This window comes from Mobula birostris, chromosome 28, assembly GCF_030028105.1.
Source record: "Mobula birostris isolate sMobBir1 chromosome 28, sMobBir1.hap1, whole genome shotgun sequence".
Classification (NCBI taxonomy): domain Eukaryota; kingdom Metazoa; phylum Chordata; class Chondrichthyes; order Myliobatiformes; family Myliobatidae; genus Mobula; species Mobula birostris.
This window is the reverse complement of record NC_092397.1, coordinates 20682089-20701847: the sequence shown is the minus strand read 5'-3', so window position 1 is coordinate 20701847 and position 19759 is coordinate 20682089. Positions and strand designations below refer to the sequence as shown.

Genomic DNA, 19759 nt, shown 5'->3' with positions numbered 1-19759 from the left:
TGTACCAGAGACCGACGGGTGCAGAATGAACGCCACACTCTCACACTGTACCAGAGACTGACGGGTACAGACATTCTGTTGTTTAACAAACCTGGACAACCCTCATCACCTTCTCAGTACAGCACCACTTTGACCACTTTACACTGCAATGGACTCTTGTTCAAATTCTGTTAGCTGTTTGTAATTCTGTAGAGTATGTTTTTATTTTGTGAATGGTTTGTCTCTGAAACTGTGTGTCTATGAATCTGCTGCAAGCAAGTTGCAAATGACAAGAAACGACTTTCAACCTCACACAGAAATGGGTCTCATGATGACAATTGGACCTGCGATCTCCTGCTGCCCTGCTTCATTGAATATACGTTTTATATTATCGAGTGTGTGTTTCTCTCATTCCTTCTGCTTTTCTAGCAAACCCAATGAGCCAAATGCCGAATACTGCTCCTGTGCCTTATGGTCCATTTTGTATGTTAGATTTCCTTCCTGAGGAATGAACCGGCAGCGGCAACTCACCAGATCAGCGCCAGTTCCCAGTCCGCAGTTTTACCCAAGCGAACACGGGGCAGTCCAGAGAGATAGTTCTGATTGGTTGTACGTGTGCCTTCGGAGAGCCAATCAAATGACTTTACTGTATGAATAGAATCTTCAAATAGCCATTGGGAATCCAAGGCATCCCATCCCTCATTAGCATACTGTTCCGGGCGCTGCCTATTTAATTCGTGCTCCGAGTCAGTTCTGCTTCTTCAGGGTCTGAAACCTGCGAAATCCGCTCCGAAGAAGGGCACCAAGAAAGTTTTGTCCAAACCAGCAGGCAAGGCAGGGAAGAAGCGCAAGAGGCTGAGGAAGGAGAGTTACTCCATCTACATCTACAAAGTGATGAAGCAGGTTCACCCCGATACTGGCATCTCCTCCAAGGCGATGAGCATCATGAACTCGTTCGTCAACGATATCTTCGAGAGAATCGGGGGCGAGGCTTCCCGCCTGGCCCAGTACAACAAGCGGTCAACCATCACCTCACGGGAGATCCAGACCGCCGTGCGCCTGCTGCTGCCCAGGGAGCTGGCCAAGCACGCCGTGTCCGAAGGGACAAAGGCGGTGACCAAGTACACCAGCTCCAGTGCGATGATCGAAAACAAAACGGCTCTTTTAAGAGCCACTCACAATTTCACTAAGAGGGTTGTACTAAAATTTAGACACTAAATTGCACACATTTTATGTCTGGTGTCTTTTACAAGAGCTATGGTAGGGTTGGAGTATCCGGTTCATCTCCGTATAATCCCGGTGTTTTACATTCCTCCCACTGCACTGACACGGACTTGTTACCTCCACATCCTCATCAGTCCGTCCCCACCGGTATACATGTCGAGCGGAGGATTGCTGCCTTTGCTGTTTTAGCTGTGGGTTCAGGAGTTTGTTAGTTACAGTTGGGTAACTTCTCTGAATATTATTTCAATGCGAGGCCTGAACGAGTTCATGATTGTTTCATAGAACATTTTTAAATTGCAGACTAGCCACTGGTCACAGTTTGAGAAGAGCCGTTTGTCCATAACCTGATAACGTTTACACAATGACCGGCACCGGGCAGAAGCTGAGATTCAGTTTTACTCGGTTCCGTTACGGGTTGAAAGAAATTAGAGAATTGAGTTCCCAGACATTTCAATATCAACTACACTTGCATTAAATGTGCCCGGTTTCAGTAACGGGGAAGTATGAACACTCAATCGTCAAACAGATCAGCAATTATTTAATTTCTGATTAAATTTGAACAAGAGATTTATTTTTTTGGCGGGCGTTTTCGAAATTTCAATGAACTTTGGGGAGGAGACGGTTACTTTCCGCGCTTCTATCTTTACGGACTGCTGATTGGTGATTAAGGCAGCTCTTCGATTGGGACGTTTCTCTTCACCAATGAGAATAAGTAAATTTACACCAATCACAAACATTAGTTTGCTTTCTCAAAGAAGGTATAAAAAAGGCGAGATGGGGCGGGGCGATCATTCTTTCATTCTCTTTGGAGCGGTTGTTGTGATTGTGGAAATGTCTGGACGTGGAAAAGGCACCGCTGGCAAAGTTCGGTCCAAGGCCAAATCTCGCTCGTCCCGGGCTGGACTGCAGTTCCCGGTCGGCCGGGTTCACAGACTCCTAAGAAAGGGCAACTATGCTGAGCGGGTGGGTGCCGGAGCCCCGGTTTATCTGGCTGCTGTGCTCGAGTATCTGACAGCCGAAATCCTCGAATTGGCCGGCAACGCGGCCCGGGACAATAAGAAAACCCGCATCATCCCCCGACACCTGCAGCTGGCCGTCCGCAACGACGAGGAGCTGAACAAGCTGCTGGGAGGGGTGACTATCGCTCAGGGCGGTGTGTTACCCAATATCCAGGCCGTGCTGTTGCCCAAGAAAACCGGCGGTGCCAGTAAGTGAAGCGACGTAAGCTGAACCTATTTACCCAAAGGCTCTTTTCAGAGCCACTCACAGTGTCTGTGGAAGGGCTGAGCAGCGGGTGATTTCCGTTCAGAGTAACTGGACTCTGTATCTGTCACAGTCACGACAGTTCAATGTCCGTCACGTTTCTTCCGCGAAGTAAACCGATATCTATCTGCACAGAAATCGGTCCACTTCGGCCCTGACTCATTTCCCCTCTCTGCCGGCGCAATGCAGCTCTCCCCTTGCGGAGAGTCAGCGGGTTCACTCGGCCTAGGGTCGTGAAATTAATTTCCAGAGTCAGCCCCCGGACAGAGAATTTAATATCCGATCATTGTACGACTCCGCTCTTCATGACCTAAATCCGCGTTGTCTGGGTTTGACATTGCGGGTTGACCCGGGACCGTTCCGGTGTGCAGCAGGCGGGAAAATCCCCTGTTCGTTGCCTCATGAGAATTCCCACCGCCTCACAGAACAATAATATTTACATTTATCTACAAAAGTGCATTTACCCTGTGGAACTGACAGTATTTACTGGAAATCTCGTCCACCCAGGTCTCTGAAATATAAATGAATATTTTGCTAGAGAATTTGGTCAGATTTCCCGAGAGGCTCCCTCTGTCAGGCGGTGGGTCGCTCTGAGAACCGACTTTGGTTTGTGCCAGGGAAGGGGTGGGTGGATCGAGGTCTCCAGCACCGAAGGATCCGTCACTTGTCGAGTCTGATTTCCCACAAAGAGGTTCAGTGTTGCCCTGTCTCTGGTAGGAACTTCGAAATACTGATTGAGAAGAATCTCCTGGGCACATTGAATAAATTCTGATCCACCAAACCCTTGGCATTACGGCTGTCCCAGTCAGCGTGAGAGAAGTTGAAATGTCCCTCTATTACAACCTTGTTGACTCCTGATATTTGATGGCCAATAATACAATCCCATCAATACATCCTCAGCACAGTACAGGCCTTTCAGCCCTCGATGTTGTGCCGACCCTTAGATTCCTTTAAAAAAATGTACTAAACACACACTACTCCGTAACCCTCTGTATTTCTTTCATCCATGTGCCTGTCCAAGAGGCTCTTAAATTACCCCTAATGTTTTCGCCTCCACCACCGTCCCTGGCAAGTCATTCCAGGCACCCACAACCCTCTTTAAAAAAAAAAAGAACTACCCCTCCCCTAATGTCTGCCCTAAACTTCCCTCCCTTGACTTTGTCCATATGCCCTCTGGTGTTTGCTATCCCTTCCTTACTTCAATATTATTGGGACAATCTCCAAGTACCACTGAGATGTTCTCTCTGATCAAGCACATCTCTTCCTCCTCTCTTCCCTCCACTCCATCATACCTGTAGCATTTGTACTGTGAAATGTGACAGGTATTTGTAGCATTTGTTGCCCCTCGCAAAACCATTTATTGTTTGCGATATAATACCCCAGCCTCGTGCATGAATCCATGCCTGGGGCCATCTGCTGTTCATAAACACAGGACAGTACAGGGGTGGCACTTTGGCCCTTCTCTACATATTCCTGTTCCTGTCTGAGATTTCCTTAAATACTCCTGTGTTCTCTGCCTCTGCCACCACCCCTGGCAGTGCATTCAAAATCTCCACTACTCTGTTTTCTTCACTTCCCTCCTCCGACATTAAATACATGTCAACTAGTAGAAGGGAATTCACGTCTGTGAAAAATATTGCTAGCTATCTACACCACCAATGACCTGCAAAAATCTATAAATTTCTATCAACTCTCTCCTGAGCTGACGCCACTAGTGGAAAAAGCTCCAGCATGTACAGCCTCTCCTCACCGAACACCACCTCCAGACCAGACATCCTGGTAAACCACCTCTGCACCTGCTCCACAACCTCCACACGCTTCCAATAATGAGGTGACCAGAACTGAGCACTGTACTCTCAATGTGGCCTCACCAGCTTTTAGAAACCTGTAACATAATGTCCTGGTGCTTGAACTCAATGCCTTGCCTGAGAAAGGCAAACATGCCATACATGACTTCACCTCCCTGTCAACCTGTGCTCGCAGTTTCAGTGAGACTGTATGCTTGGACCCCATCATCCTTCTCTTTGTCAATACTGTTAATGTTCCTACCATATCAGCAACTGTTCAATATCCTGCTGTATCATTTGGAACTCTTCTGTGCAATGCACAGTGTTCACAAATCTGTGTGCCATCTGTAAACCTACATTACCACATTTTTATCCACATCATTTATATCACGAGTAACCGAGGTCCCAGTACAAACATCTCTGGATCACGACTCATCACAGACCTCCACCCAGAACAGGACCCATGCACCACTAACCACTCCCTTCCATGGGAAAGACAATAGGCCACATCACTGTGGACCCATCCTAAACTCCTTGATGAGCCTACCATGTGGGACCTTGTTGGACACCTCACCCTGTTTGATTTCAGCTTCCTAAACCTTACAAATGCTTTTTCCTCCTCCTTGACTAAATTAATTTCCTCTCACATCATCCAAGGTTCCTGTACCTTGCTGACCTTGACCCTCCCTCTCACTGGAACAAACTGGCCCTGAAACACTGTGCAGCTGGTCTTTAAAAAAACTCCAAGTCAGATGTGGATTTGCCTCAAAATCCATCCTTACAGCATTACTGTGCATGACATCAAACTCAGCTTCAATCTCTCCATTCAGTGACTGGTGTTCCGGTTCACATCCCCCTGTCAATCTCGTTTCAGCCCTCCCAGGGAGCAGCAATGAACCTCATGATACTGACCCCCCTCCAGTGAAGGTGCAAACCATCCCTCTTGTACAGGTCACCAGAAGAGGTTCCAATGATCCAGAATCCTGAAACCTGCCCCTGCACCAGCTCCTCAGCCACACATTCATCTGCCCTAACTTTCTGTCCCTAACACCACGACCACACGGCACTGGGATTTACCTGGAGATTACAACCCTTCAGGTCCCGCTCTTTAACTTCTTCCCTAACTCTCTATATTCACTGTGTGGCACCCCTTCCCTCTTCTGCCTGTCTGTTAGAAACTGACATCAACCACCACCTCCAGCTCAATGAACACTGACCCCCCGGTTCTGTATCTGCTCTGAGACGTCCCTGACCCTGGCGCCAGGGAAGCAACACACCATCCAGAATCTCTCACTGACCTCCAACATCTCATCTATCAATTTACTCAGAACGATCACACTGGCTGACAGCCCTCACCCAGTAAGCTTCAGAGCCAGTCTCAGTGACAGGACATCCCCCAGCAGTAGCAAAAAGAGGTTCAGTGTTGCCGAGGGGAATGGCCACAGGAGCTTGCTGTACTGAGGGCCTGTTCCTGTTACCTCTCCTCAGAGTCACTCAGTTACCTGCTGCCTGTACCTCAGGAGAGACCACCTCACTGAAACTCCAATCTGTAATACACTCAGTGCACTGTCTGGTCCTTTGTATATCACAAGGTGCCGCACATGAGGCTGCTTAACAAGTTAAGAACCCATGATATTACAGGAAAGATAATAGCTGATTTGCAGGAGTCAGAGTGGGAATAAAATGAGCCTTTTCTGGTTGCCTGCAGAGTTCTACAGCAATCAGTTTTTTGGACCGCTTCTTTTTATGCTGTATGTCAGTAATTAGAATGATGGAATTGATGGCTTTGCGGACAGTACAAAAATACATGGAGAGGCAGATAGTGCTGAGCAAGCAGAGAGGCTACAGAAGGGCTTAGACGGATTAGGAGAATGGATATTTAATGGCAGATGGGATACAGCGTCTAGAGGACTAGAATAGAAGAGCCAAGGATGTAATGTTGAGGCTTTATGAGGCTCTGGTAAGGACTCACTTGGAGTATTGTGAGCAATTCTAGGCCCTTATCTAAGAAAGAGTGTGAAGGTTCAGAGGACATTCACAAGAATGACTCTGGGATTGAAAAGGTTATCATATGAAGACCATTTGAATGTTCTGGGCCTGTACTCACCAGAATTCAGATGAATGAGAAGGAATCTCATTGAAACCTCTCAAATGTAGAAAGGCCGTGGTCGAGTGGATATGAAGATGGCGTTTCCAATGGAGGGGGAGTCCAGGATCAGAGGCCATGGCCTCAGAATAGAGGGACTTTAAACAGAGATGAGGAGGAATTTCCTTAGCCAGAGAGTGGAATTTGTTGCCAGAGGCTAATGTCGAGGCTGTCATTGAGTGTATTTGAGGCAGAGGCTGCTAGTTTCTTGATTATTCAGGGCATGAGGATTACAGGGACTAATCAGGAGATTGGGGCTGACATGGAAATGGATGAAATGGCAGAGCAGACTGAATGGGCCAAAGTGACTAACTCTACTACATTTTATGGGCTCACAATGGAAGAGCTCCATCCCAGACAACAATTGGTAAATCTGCTCTACACTGTCCGGCAGGTTCATTCTGCTCCCGGTGATTGGCAGGGGGGATGGGGACAAGAGCACTAGGTCACAGATTACAGTGCAATCATGTTCGTCCTACAGTGTGTCCACCAGAACAGCACCCAGTATGCAGTGGTGTGGGAAACCAAATATTATCAAACGGGTGCCTGACATCTCTTTGTTAATCTTCTATCTCTTTATTTTCTGCCATTAACTCTCGCACCATCTCCTAGACTCACGGTGCTTTACCGATGAAGCTAAAATTCTCAGCAATCAGTTGCAGACATCCTACCTCTACCGGAAATTCCGGGAGTCTCCCGCATATTAATAGCAGCTCCCTGATGCCCGCAAATTATATACAATATCCTGGAAATGAGAGGGACAGTGGGAGCGAGCATCCTGATTGGTCTCTCCTTGTGCTAAGTAGATCTATCAGTTTTCTCTGTGGCATTAACACGAGGAAATCTGCAGATGATGGAATTTCAAGCAACACACATAAAAGTTGCTGGTGAATACAGCAGGCCAGGCAGCATCTCTAGGAAGAGAAACAGTCGATGTTTCGGGCCGAGACCCTTCGTCAGGACAAAGTGAAAGAAGAGCTAGTAAGAGATTTGAAAGGGGGAGGGGGAGATCTGAAATGATAGGAGAAGACAGGAGGGAAGGGATGGAGCCAAGAGCTGGACAGTTGATTGGCAGAAGGGATATGAGAGGATCATGGGACAGGAGGCCCAGGGAGAAAGAAAAGGGGGAGGGCGGAAACCAGAGGATGGGCAAGGGGGATAGTGAGGGGGACAGAGGGAGAAAAAGGAGAGGGAGAAAAAGAATGTGTGTATATAAAAAAATAACGGATGGGGTACACGTGGAAGGTGGGGCATTAGCGGAAGGTAGAGAAGTCGATGTTCATGCCATCAGGTTGGAGGCTACCCAGACGGAATACAAGGTGTTGTTCCTCCAACCTGAGTGTGGCTTCATCTTGACAGTAGAGGGGGCCGTGTATAGACATGTCAGAATGGGAATGAGACGTGGAATTAAAATGCGCGGCCACTGGGCGATCCTGCTTTCTCTGGCGGACAGAGCGTAGGTGTTCAGCGAAACAATCTCCCAGTCTGCGTCGGGTCTCGCCAATATATAAAAGGCCACATCGGGAGCACCGGACACAGCATATCACCCCAGCCGACTCACAGGTGAAGTGTCGCCTCACCTGGAAGGACTGTCTGGGGCCCTGAATGGTGGTAAGGGAGGAAGTGTAAGGGCATGTGTAGCACTTGTTCCACTTACACGGATAAGTGCCAGGAGGGAGATCAGAGGGGAGGGATGAGGGGGACGAATGAACAAGGGCATCGCATAGGGAGCGATCCCTGGCGGGGGGGTGCAGAGAAAGATGTGCTTAGTGGTGGGATCCCGTCGGAGGTGGCGGAAGTTAAGGAGAATTATATGTTGGACTCGGAGGTTGGTGGGGTGGTAGGTGAGGACCAGGGGAATCCTATTCCTAGTGGGGGGGGGGACTGGAGGATGGAGTGAGAGCAGGTGTGAGTGAAATGGGGGAGAGGCGTTTGAGAGCCAAGTTGATGGTGGAGGAAGGGAAGCCCCTTTCTTTAAAAAAAGGAGGACATCTCCTCCATCCTGGAATGAAAAGCCTTATCCTGAGAGCAGATGCAGCGGAGACGGAGGAATTGCGAGAAGGGGATGGCGTTTTTGCAAGGGACAGGGTGAGAAGAGGAATAGTCCAGATAGCTGTGAGAGTCAGTTGGCTTATAGTAGACATCAGTAGATAAGCTGTCTCCAGAGATAGAGACAAAGTTGAGGAAGTCAACAAGCTCAGTATGCGTGCGGGAAGCAGCGCCAATGCAGTCGTAAATGTGGCGAAGGAAAAGTGGGGGACAGATACCAGAATAGGTTTGGAACATAGATTGTTCCACAAAGCCAACAAAAAGGCAGGCATAGCTAGGACCCATACGGGTGCCCATGGCTACACCTTTAGTTTGGAGGAAGTGGGAGGAACCAAAGGAGAAATTATTAAGAGTAAGGACTAATTCCGCTAGACGGAGCAGAGTGGTGGTAGAGGGGAACTGGTTAGGTCTGGAATCCAAAAAGAAATGGAGAGCTTTGAGACCTTCCTGATGCGGGATGGAAGTATATAGGGACTGGACATCCAATTTCTCTGTGGGTGGGCTTTACAGTCGACCTCTGTCTCTCCATCAGTTCAGTTTCGTGTCCTGCACCGCCATGGCAAAGTGTTTCAATAGAAGAAAATATAAAACTTACATCACTGCAGACTACATTAAAGTGTACTCCTGCCTAATAGAGGTCAAAAATAACAACAGTGTTGCTCGCTGCCCTGTTTGCAACAATGACTTTTCTATTGCCCATGGTGGGTTAAGACTGTAAAAGGCATGTTGAGGTGAGTTTAACAGGCGTCATTCGTTCATTAGAAACATTGAAAATAGGTGCAGAAGTAGTCCATTCGGCCCTTCAAGCCTGCACCGCCATTCAGTATGATCATGGCTGATCATCCAACTCAGAACCCTGTACCTGCCTTCTCTCCATACCCCCTGATCCCTTTAGCCACAAAGGCCATATCTAACTCCCTCTTAAATATAGCTAATGAACTGACCTCAACTGTTTCCTGTGGCAGAGAATTCCACAGATTCACCACTCTCTGTGTGAAGAAGTTTTTCCTCATCTCGGTCCTAAAAGGCCTCCCCTTTATCCTCAAACTGTGACCCCTCATTCTGGACTTCCCCAACATCGGGAACAATCTCCCTGCATCTAGCCTGTCCAATCCCTTTAGAATTTTATACATTTCAATCAGATCCCCCCTCAATCTTCTAAATTCCTGAGGGTATAAGCCTAGCCGATCCAGTCTTTCATCATATGAAAGTCCTGCCATCCCAGGAATCAATCTGGCGAACCTTCTTTGTACTCCCTCTATGGCAAGAATGTCTTTCCTCAGATTAGGGGACCAAAACTGCATACAATACTCCAGGTGTGGTCTCACTAAGGCCTTGTACAACTGCAGTAGTACCTCCCTGCTCCTGTAGCATAGCTAATGTTATCTAAACTAGCTGGCTAGCTGCTAAAGAGCTACTCTATTGATGTCCTATGTGACGAGGCCAGACTCCCTGTACACGTGCTTAAAGTTGTAATAGAATAAAAAAATGACTCCATAATAATCTATAAGTACATATTTTAATGTCACATTTTCTGCAGATACCCAGTTTACAGATTAGACAAAATCACTAAACAAAGTATTACATAAGACAATATAATAAAGATACACCTTATGCTTTTTTTTAGGGACCATAACATATTAGGGAGGCTAATCGCAGGGAAGGCTGCTCAAGTATTTCACAGTTCTTTTCAGCAGAGCCACATCACAGCACAAGGAAAGTTTGCAAAATAAATAGAAAAGTTATTTGCATTAACATTGAGATTGCCAACAAAATACTCAACAAGGAATATGTGTATGTATATTACATATATAATATATGTGTATATGTGTAAATAATTACTATATTTGTCAAATTGTTGTGTTCTTTCATAATCAAATGTCCCGTATACATGCGCCCTAGGAGGTCGACCGGGGGTGGGGGGGGGGGGGGGATATGGGCTTGCTGGAGGACGGGGGGCCGGTTCTACCTCCCTGAAATCCTGAAATGGTGATGCTATTTCTCTGAAATGAGTTTTTGCAGGGTGGAATGTCTGAAATTGATTCATACTAAACATCTCAGCATTAGCTTTCCCTTCTGTCTAGTTTTATACTGTACCTCGCTCATTTCCATTTTCCACATCTTTATTGTTTTCGTTTACAAGAGGTTCATTTTCCCTCCAGTTACAGGTTTGACAACAAAATCCCTCTGAGCACAGTGACGGCCCGGGGCCGCTCCTCTGATTGACAGCTACATCGCTCCTCCTCCCGGGCTGCGGCCGCGATATCACGTGACAGGACAGCATCTTGCGGAAACACGTCCAAGAGCCAGAGTGCAGTCTTGGAAAAGTCCCCAGGATCGGGGAGGGCCCTGGACCCGGGGTCGAGTTGAGGTTTCCCCCGCTGATCGGGCCTTTTCCATGAAGAGTACATTGACCCATTTGCAGCTTTACCAGCGGCTCCTCTGATTGACAGCTCACTCTGCCCCGCCTCCTGGGCCGCTGCCTTCCTGTCCCGTTGCCGAGTCGCTGCCTGTGACGTCACAGAGAAGCACATGGACCGTGAATCTCGTTTCCTCGGCAACGGGCCGCGGAGGGGGGAGGGGGGAGGGGGGAGGGGGAGCGCCCTCGGTCCGGGGTGGAGGTGAGGCTTCCTCCCCCCGGCGGGGCGGCAGCGACTGAACTGAAGGGTCGGTCTGAACCTGCTGCCCTTTGGAAGAATGAGAGGTGATGGAATGGGCCACAGAGGTGATGAGACGAGCTGCTTCTTGTTCTCTGCCATTGCCATGTGGATGTGGGAGCGGACTGGTGGACCTGACTGCGTCTCCACTGTGAACACCGGCTTCTTCTCTTCCTGCCTGCCGACCGGTAACAGTGAGTGTCCGTCTGAGTTTCAACACACAACACACGTGGGACAGTCCAGCACAGGGAAAGGCCCTTCAGCCCACAGTGTCTGCACTGACCACAACTGATCCCATCTGGCTGAACATGTCCCCTCTCTCCCCTGGCCTCCACAGTGTATTCTCTAGCTTTCCACAAAGTACGAGAATGTACCTGATAAGACCCTGGAGATTTAACAACCTTAATGAATCTTAAGGCCTCAAATACAGATCCCTGCCCATTTGAATGTGGTCTAAGACATCGCAGCTCATTTCTGTCACTTCCTTAGCTTCCGCATTTTCTCAATGGTGAGATAACTGTTGGAAATATTCGTGGAAAGCCTCTCCTATTTCCTTCGGTTCCACATACCGAGGCCATGTTCATCTCCATGGGGAATGATTTTCCGTCTAACTTCCCTTTTCCTATGAATATACCGAGAGAATCTCTTGGGATTTTGCTCACTTTGCCTTCCAAATCCTGATATCCTCACTTTACCCTCCAAACTTTTATGAGAGGTCCTACGTCTAAGAGTATTTCCTGAGCATTGATCCAAATCTCACCAGTCTATAATTTCCTGGTTTGTCTCTATTGCCTGAGGAACAACATGCCCTGGAATATCAGCATCACTCCCTTCTCTGATCTCACTATCCTCGATGACCACATTGATGAATACTGATGTGAAGTACTGGTTTAGTCCCTTGCCCACTTGCTCTGGATCCAGACATAATCTCTAGATATAACAACCATAGATATAATTATTTGGATAGACAGGGACTGATTGGGAATAGTTAATATAGTTTTGTATATGGTACGTCATGTCTAACTACTCTTGTAGAGTTTTTTTGAGGAAGTTACTAGGAAAGTTGATGACTGCAAGGCAGTGGATGTAGTCAACATGGGCTTCAGCAACGCCTTTGACAAGGTCTCACATGGGTTCTTGGTCAAGAAGGTTCAGTCATTCAGCATCAAGATGAGGTAGTAAATTGGATTAAGTGTTAGGTTCGAGAGTGGTTGTAGATGATTGCTTCTCTGACGGGATGCCTGTGACTGGTGATGTGACACAGGAATCAGTCTGAGTCCATTGTTTATCATCCAGATCTTTGATATAGATGACAACGTGGTGAACTGGGACAACAATTTTCTGTATGACACCAGGATTGGAGGTATAATGAACAGTGAGGAAGACGCTCAAAGCTTGCACTGTGATCTGGAGCAGCTGGAATTTAATGCTGACAAGGATGAGGTGTTGCATTTTTGGAGGACAAACCAGGGTAGGTCTTACACGGTGAGCAGTTGGGCACTGAAAAGTGCATTAAGGCTGAGGGATCTGGAAATACAGATTCATAATTCCTAGTAAGTGGTATCACAGATAGATAAAGTCAAAAAGAAAGTTTAGGCACATGGTACTTCGATTTACAAAGGGCAAAGTGCAGGAGATGGATGTTATGTTGAAGTTGTGTAAGACATTGGTGACTCCTAATTTGGAGTATTGTGTGCAGTTTTGTTTACCTACCCACAAGAAAGATGTAAATAAGCTTGAAAGAGTACAGAGAAAATTTACAAGGATGTTCCTGGGACTTAAGGACCTGAGTTCTCTGGAAAGATCAAATAGGTTAGGATTTTATTTCTTGGAATGCAGAATATTGTTGTAAGATTAGATAGAGGTATACAAAATTATGAAGTGTGTACTGTAGATGAGGTAATGATGTTTATAGGTCAGAGTTACAGTGAAATACTGTAGATGGAGTAATGATGTTTATAGGTCAGAGTTACAGTGAAATACTGTAGATGGGGTAATGATGTTTATAGGTCAGAGTTACAGTGAAATACTGTAGATGGGGTAATGATGTTTATAGGTCAGAGTTACAGTGAAATACTGTAGATGGGGTAATGATGTTTATAGGTCAGAGTTACAGTGAAATACTGTAGATGGGGTAATGATGTTTATAGGTCAGAGTTACAGTGAAATACTGTAGATGGGGTAATGATGTTTATAGGTCAGAGTTACAGTGAAATACTGTAGATGGGGTAATGATGTTTATAGGTCAGAGTTACAGTGAAATACTGTAGATGGGGTAATGATGTTTATAGGTCAGAGTTACAGTGAAATACTGGAGATGGGGTAATGATGTTTATAGGTCAGAGTTACAGTGAAATGCTGGGTTGTCCAGCTCTGGGCTGTCAGTATTGTGTTTTATTAAATCTCTATTGGAGAGCTGTGTGCTGTACTGGTCTGTGTTCTCACGGCCGGTGCTGTGCTCTGGCAGCTCAGTGTGTTTGAAATACAGTGTCAGTGTTTTTACTGAAGAGTGTCTTTATTACACAAACTAACCTTGTCTACCATGGACTTTAAACATTGCTGGGAGGTGAGAGGAGGGTTTGGAACCACTATACCTGACTCTGCAGGATCTGACAAATTCGGCTTTGAACGTCCTGTTTGTTTATTCCCACAACCCCTGCAGGCAGTGAATTCCAGATGAGAACCACTCTCCTGACAGGCAACGGTGGGAATTAAACCCAGGTCACTGGTACTGTCACCACTGCGCTGACCATGATGCTCCTGTGCCACCCCTTCCTCTTTAAACCCGTCCATTCATCCAGACCTCATGCCCACCGGGTAAAGAATTCCAGACGTTCCCTGCATCAGATGCACGTCAACTCTGGCAGGGGTTGCAGCCATTACTTCCTACAAAGCAAACCCCACATCATGAATGGCAGTGAGGCTTCACAACCAGACCAGCTCAACCCCTCTTATGCTCACTTTCAGAGGAAGAATAAAGCCACAGCTATGAGGATATGTGCAGCGCCTGATGACCCTGTGATCTCTGTCTTGGAGGCCGACATCAGGCTGTCTTTCAAGAGGCTGAACCCTCGCCGGGCAGCAGGGCCCAATGGAGTACCTGGTAAGGCTCTGAAAACCTGTGCCTACCAACTGCTGGAAGTGGTCAAAGACATTTTCAATCTCTCACTGCTGCAGTCAAAAATTCTGACCTGCTTCAAAAGGGCAACAACTGCTCCCGAACCCAAGAAGGTCAGTGTGAGCTGCCTTAACGACTATTGTCCAGTCGCACTCACATCTCCGGTTATGAAATGCTTTGAGAGATTGGTCATGGATAGAATGAACACCTGTCCCAGGAAGGACCGGGACCCACTGCAATTTGCCTCTCGCCACAATATGTTTGCGGTAGATGTGATCCCAGTGGCTCTCCACACAGCACTGGAGCACCTGGGCAATACAAATACCTATGTCAGGATGCTGTATATTGACTAGAACCCAGCATTTAACACCATCATTCCTCGTCCTGATAAAATAGCTACAGAACCGAGGCCTCTGTCCCTCCTTGTGCAGCTGGATCCTCGGCTTTCCAGCACCTGGTGCGGGAGATCGCTCAGCACTTCGAAACCCATCTGTGTTTCCAGAGCTCGGCCGTCATGGCCCTGCAGGAGGCGAGCGAGGCTTACCTGGTGGGGCTCTTCGAGGACACTAACCTGTGCGCCATCCACGCTGAGTAAGTTACCATCCAGCTGGTTCGGTGCTTCTGCGGGGAGCCCGCCTGAACCCAGCCTTGCCACTAAACACAACAAAAGGCTCTTTTAGGAGCCACTATCATGGCAGAGTAAAGGGCTATCATCTGCCACACCACTATTTTGGTTGCCAACCCACTGATGAATCATTTCAATCCTCCTGCGACACATTAACAAATCTGCCCATATTTGACCCGGCTGGTTCAAGTGCAGCCTGTCCCACTTCTACAGGTCACCTCTGCCCCAGCAGAGATCCCAGTGGCTGGAAACCTGAACCTGTTCTCCTGTACCAGCTCCTCATCCTCACATCCACCTGCCCTGTCCTTACCAGCACTTGGCATCAGGAGTAATCCAGTGATTACAGATCTCTTTGTCTCCACCCTCCCCTGCTGTACATCAGAATCACAGACCCGGCTGCTGCTGCTCTCCTGAAAGGCCATGTCTCCTGTTGATCAATTCTCCAAGTCAATCTGCTTCACCAGTCCCATGAAATAGATTCAGTTTCCCCTTCAAACCTCCCATGTCAGGTCTGTATCTGCTCTGCTCTCTGGACCATCCAGGATGTGCCCCCTTTTTATTATTACCATTGGAGAAGAGGTACAGGAACCTGAACGCACACGTAATGTTTTAGGAGCAGCTTCCTCCTCTCCACTAACTGATTTCCAACTGGACTATCAACACTACCTAACATCAGCGTCACAAAATTGATTTGGTGGAAGGAGACAGAGGGTGGTCGTGGCAGCTTGTTATTCAGGTTGGAGGCCTCTGACCAGTCACATTCACAGGGATCGGTGCTGGTACTGTCATTTGTCATCTATGTTAACAATTTCCCTGTCATTGTTGTTAAAGTGATTAGTGAGTTTGCAGGTGACAACAACATTGGTGGTAGAGTGGACAGTGAAGATTATCTGAGAGTACAATGGGATCGAGATGAACTGGGGAAGTTGGCCAAAGAATGGCAGAAGAATGTTGACATGGACAAGGCTGAGGTGTTGCATTATGAGAAGTTCAACCAGGGAAGGACGTGCACAGTAAATTATTGTCCCTTGGAGAGTATTACAGAACAGAAAGACCATGGAATACAGAGACATCATTCACTGAAAGTGACAACACAGGTAGTCAGGATGGTGAAGATGGTGTTTGTCCTATTTGTCTTCATTGGTCAGGGAATTGAGTAGAGAATTTGGGATGTCATATGGCAACTGTAAAAGTCAAAGTGAGACCACACTGTATTGTGCACAGTTCTGCTCACCCAGTTGCAGGAAGGATGTCACAAAGCTGGACAGTGTGGAGGGAAGTTTAATGAGGATGTCACTGACACTGGAGGCCTTGAATTATCAGCAGAAGCTTGGAAAGGCTGGGACTCTCTTTCTCTCCCTAGATGATAAGAAGCTGTGACCGTTCAGAGGTTTATAAAATCATTGGGTGACCAGTCTATGTGTGAAGGTAGGGGAGTGTAAAACTACAGGATAATTTTTTAAGGTGAAGGGGAAATATTTAAAGTGTACCTGAGGGTCATGGTTTTGCCACACAGATGCTGGTGTACATATTGAACATGGAAGTTGTCAACAAGGACACAGTTATCATGCTTCAAAGACATTTCACTTCTCTCAGACTCAGGTGTGGGAGGTGTTGCATCTTTGATTAAGGAGACCAACACTGCAGTAATAAGTGAGGGTTTTGATAAGGTCTTGTAAGTAGAGGTTTTAAATAAAATGATGTATGATGATTTTGATGGGATTATACTGCCAGTCTCCGGATAGGGTGAGATATTATGGACCAGACGTGTTGGTAAGTCACACAGAGGGGTAATGGGAACAGGCTTACAGCAGTTGGGCATTTTGACTTCCCCAGTATTAAGCAGATTAACTTTGTATGAAAAACTTGAGTTTCCAGGAGTAATTTGACAGATGCAGGATCAGTTCATCCCTCAGCAGAAACAGAAGAGTATTTGAAAGGGAGGATGAGGCAAATATCACTAACAACAGAAGACAAAGGCAGCATAAAAGAACATGAGAGGGCATACAATAACACAAAAATTAATGGATTAGGAAACTTAAGAAAACAACAGAAGACAACTACAATAGCAACCTGGAGAGAACAGATGAATTGCGAAAGTAAGCTGGGAAATGATATAAAAGAAGATACTAAAAGTTTTATTTTTCAGACATGAAAAGAGTAAAAGAGGCAAGAATGGATCAGGTATCATGTTTCCCATTCTCATCTTCGGGCTCACACCCCTCCCTGATCCTCTTTTTACACTGTTTAGTTTAATGTATAGTTCTTATTTTAACTGTTTTTTTTTAATAAATTGCAGTGTACTGCTGTAGCAAGACAACAAAGTTCATGACATATATTCGTATTAATAAACTTGATTTTGATTCTGATAATAACCACATTCACTGATCACGGCCAGTGTACAAAAGGCATGTGAATATGTTGGGATAACTTCACTCAACTTTACTCATCCCAACATTGAACTGTTCCCACTATCTATGGAATTGCTTTCACTGACTTTTCATCTCATGTTCTCGATGTTTATTCCTTATTAAGTTATTATTGTTATTTCTGATTTTTTTCCTTTGGTGTTTGCACAGTTTGTTGTCATTTGCACATTGGTTGATTGTCCATCTCGTTGAGTGCAGTCTTTCATTGATTCTGTTAGTTTCTTGGATTGACTGACTATGCCCACAGGAAAACAAATGTCAGGTTTGTACATGGTGACATATATGTTCAGTATTTTGATAAAACATTTACTTTGGAATTTGAACTTCGAACTTCAAGGTGCCATACCTGCATTTCTAAGAGTCAAGTTTGCAGAGACAACAAAGAGCTCAGAAAATTGCTCATTTCTTCAAATGGTTTATAAGTACATGTCTTTAAATGGAAATTACAGGCTGCAGTTTGCAGTGATAGTAGTTCAGAAGAAGTGTATCTACATGTTTTGTGAGCTGCCCTCACGATGTCACCGTGTATCGCCAGCACCACCTTGCCTGATGAACAATACAGGCATCCAAGAGTCTCCCAGATAGGTACGTGGATGTGTAGAGAATGGAGGGCCATACAATGCATTAGGTGGGGGATAAATCCTCCGGACCTGAGCAATTACTTCACGGGAGGTAGAAACCACTGATGAAAGTCCTGGAGAATGGAAAGAGGCGAATGTTTTTCCATTATTTGCAAGGACAAGCCGGGAACTACATGCAGGTCAGTCTGACATCAGCAGTGGGGAAGCTACTGGGGAGGATTCTGAGTCACGATGTACCAGCATTTGAATAGCGAATTAGGTGTCATAAGGGCTTTGTGCACAGGGAGTTGTGGTTGGAGAATCTCTGAGTTTTTGAAGATGCAGGAGGGTAAAAAGGTAGATGTGATATTATATGGACCTTGGAGAAAGTGTCACATGGCAGCCTGGTCTGGAAGGTTAGGCCCCACTGTATCCAGGGTGAGCGAGTCAGCTGGATTCAAAGTTGTCTTGGTGGTAGGAAGCAGAGGGTTGTGCTTGAAGCTTGTTTCACAGAATGGAGGCTGGTGATTAGCGGTGAGCCGCAGGGGCCAGAGTTTGGAGCCTCGGCATTTGTTATTTGTATATTTGATTTACATATGATCAGCAAATGTTCTTGATAGCGAAGAAGATTGTCGCAGATTACAGGGGGACCGTGATCATTTCGGGAAGAGGGCCACAGCGTGGCAAATGTACTTCAATACAGTTAAGTGTGAGGCGGTGCATATTGGAAAGTCAAACCAGTGTAGAACTTATAACCATATAACAATTACAGCACAGAAACAGGCCATCTCGGTCCTTCTAGTCTGTGCCAAACTCTTACTCTCACCCTGTCCCACCAACCTGCACTCAGCCCATAACCCTCCATTCCTTTCCTGTCCATATAGCTATTGAATTTAACATTAAATGACAACATCGAACCTGCCTCAACCACTTTTGCTGGAAGCTCACTCCACAGAGCTACCACTCTCTGAGTAAACAAGTTCCCCGTCATGTTACCCCTAAACTTTTGCCCTTTAACTCTCAACTCATGTCCTCTTGTTTGAATCTCTCCCACTGTCAATGGAAAAGGCCTATCCACATCAACTCTATCTATCCCCCTCATAATTTTAAATACCTCTATCAAGTCCCCCCTCAACCTTCTACGCTCCAAAGAATAAAGACCCAACTTGTTCAACCTTTCTCTGTAACTTAGGAGATGAAACCCAGGTAACATTCTAGTAAATCTTCTCTGCACTCTCTCAATTTTTTTGACATCTTTCCTATAATTCGGTGACCAGAACTGTACACAATACTCTAAATTTGGCCTTACCAATGCCTTGTACAATTACAACATTATATACCAACTCCTATACTCAATGCTCTGATTTATAAAGGCCAGCATACCAAAAGCTTTCTTCACCACCCTATCAACATGAGATTCCACCTTCAGGGAACTGTGCACCATTATTTCTCGATCCCTCTGTTCTACTGCATTCTTCAATGCTCTACTATTTACCATGTATGTCATATTTTGATTAGTCCAAACAAAATATAGCACCTCACATTTATGAACATTAAACTCCATCTGCGTTCTTTCAGCCCACTCTTCTAACTGGCCTAAATCAACTTACACTGTGAACGATCGGTCATTAGGGAGTGGAATGGACTGGAGAGATTTAGGGGTAAAGTGCACACACGGGTCATTGAAAGAGATATCACTGGTAGACAGGGTGATGCAGAACGTAACATGCTGGTCTTCATTAGTCAGGGGATTGAGTATATCAGTTCGGACATTATGATAGAGTTGTGAAAGTGACCGGAGGCCACACTTGCTGATTTGTGTACAGCTCTCGTCACCGTTATAGGAAACGGGGTTAAACTGGGGAGAGTGCAGAAAAGATTTCCAATGATGTTTCCCGAACCTGAGGTTCTCAGTTACACAG

General features: G+C 46.2%; 2 protein-coding genes across 2 annotated transcripts in view; both read left to right on the top strand.

Annotated features, from left to right (window-relative positions):
• The first annotated feature begins 487 nt into the window (after positions 1–487).
• On the top strand, positions 488–1197 carry LOC140189177 (histone H2B 1/2-like). The gene is made up of 2 exons (XM_072245869.1): positions 488–592; positions 745–1197. Exons 1-2 carry the CDS (start codon positions 488–490, stop codon positions 1195–1197), a joined length of 558 nt encoding a protein of 185 aa, XP_072101970.1.
• An 837-nt stretch (positions 1198–2034) lies between these two features.
• Positions 2035–19759, top strand: part of LOC140189355 (uncharacterized) — a 944498-nt gene continuing 926773 nt past the window's right edge. The window contains exon 1 of the mRNA XM_072246099.1: positions 2035–2414. Within this exon, the coding sequence (XP_072102200.1) occupies positions 2035–2414 (380 nt within the window). The remainder of the gene's footprint in view (positions 2415–19759) is intronic.

Excerpts from the sequence above, each read along its gene's own strand:
- LOC140189177 (XM_072245869.1), top strand. The coding sequence starts at position 488 with ATGAACCGGCAGCGGCAACTCACCAGATCAGCGCCAGTTCCCAGTCCG. Across the intron at positions 593-744 it reads ATAGTTCTGATTGGTTGTAC|GGTCTGAAACCTGCGAAATC; the intron begins GTGTGCCTTCGG and ends CTGCTTCTTCAG.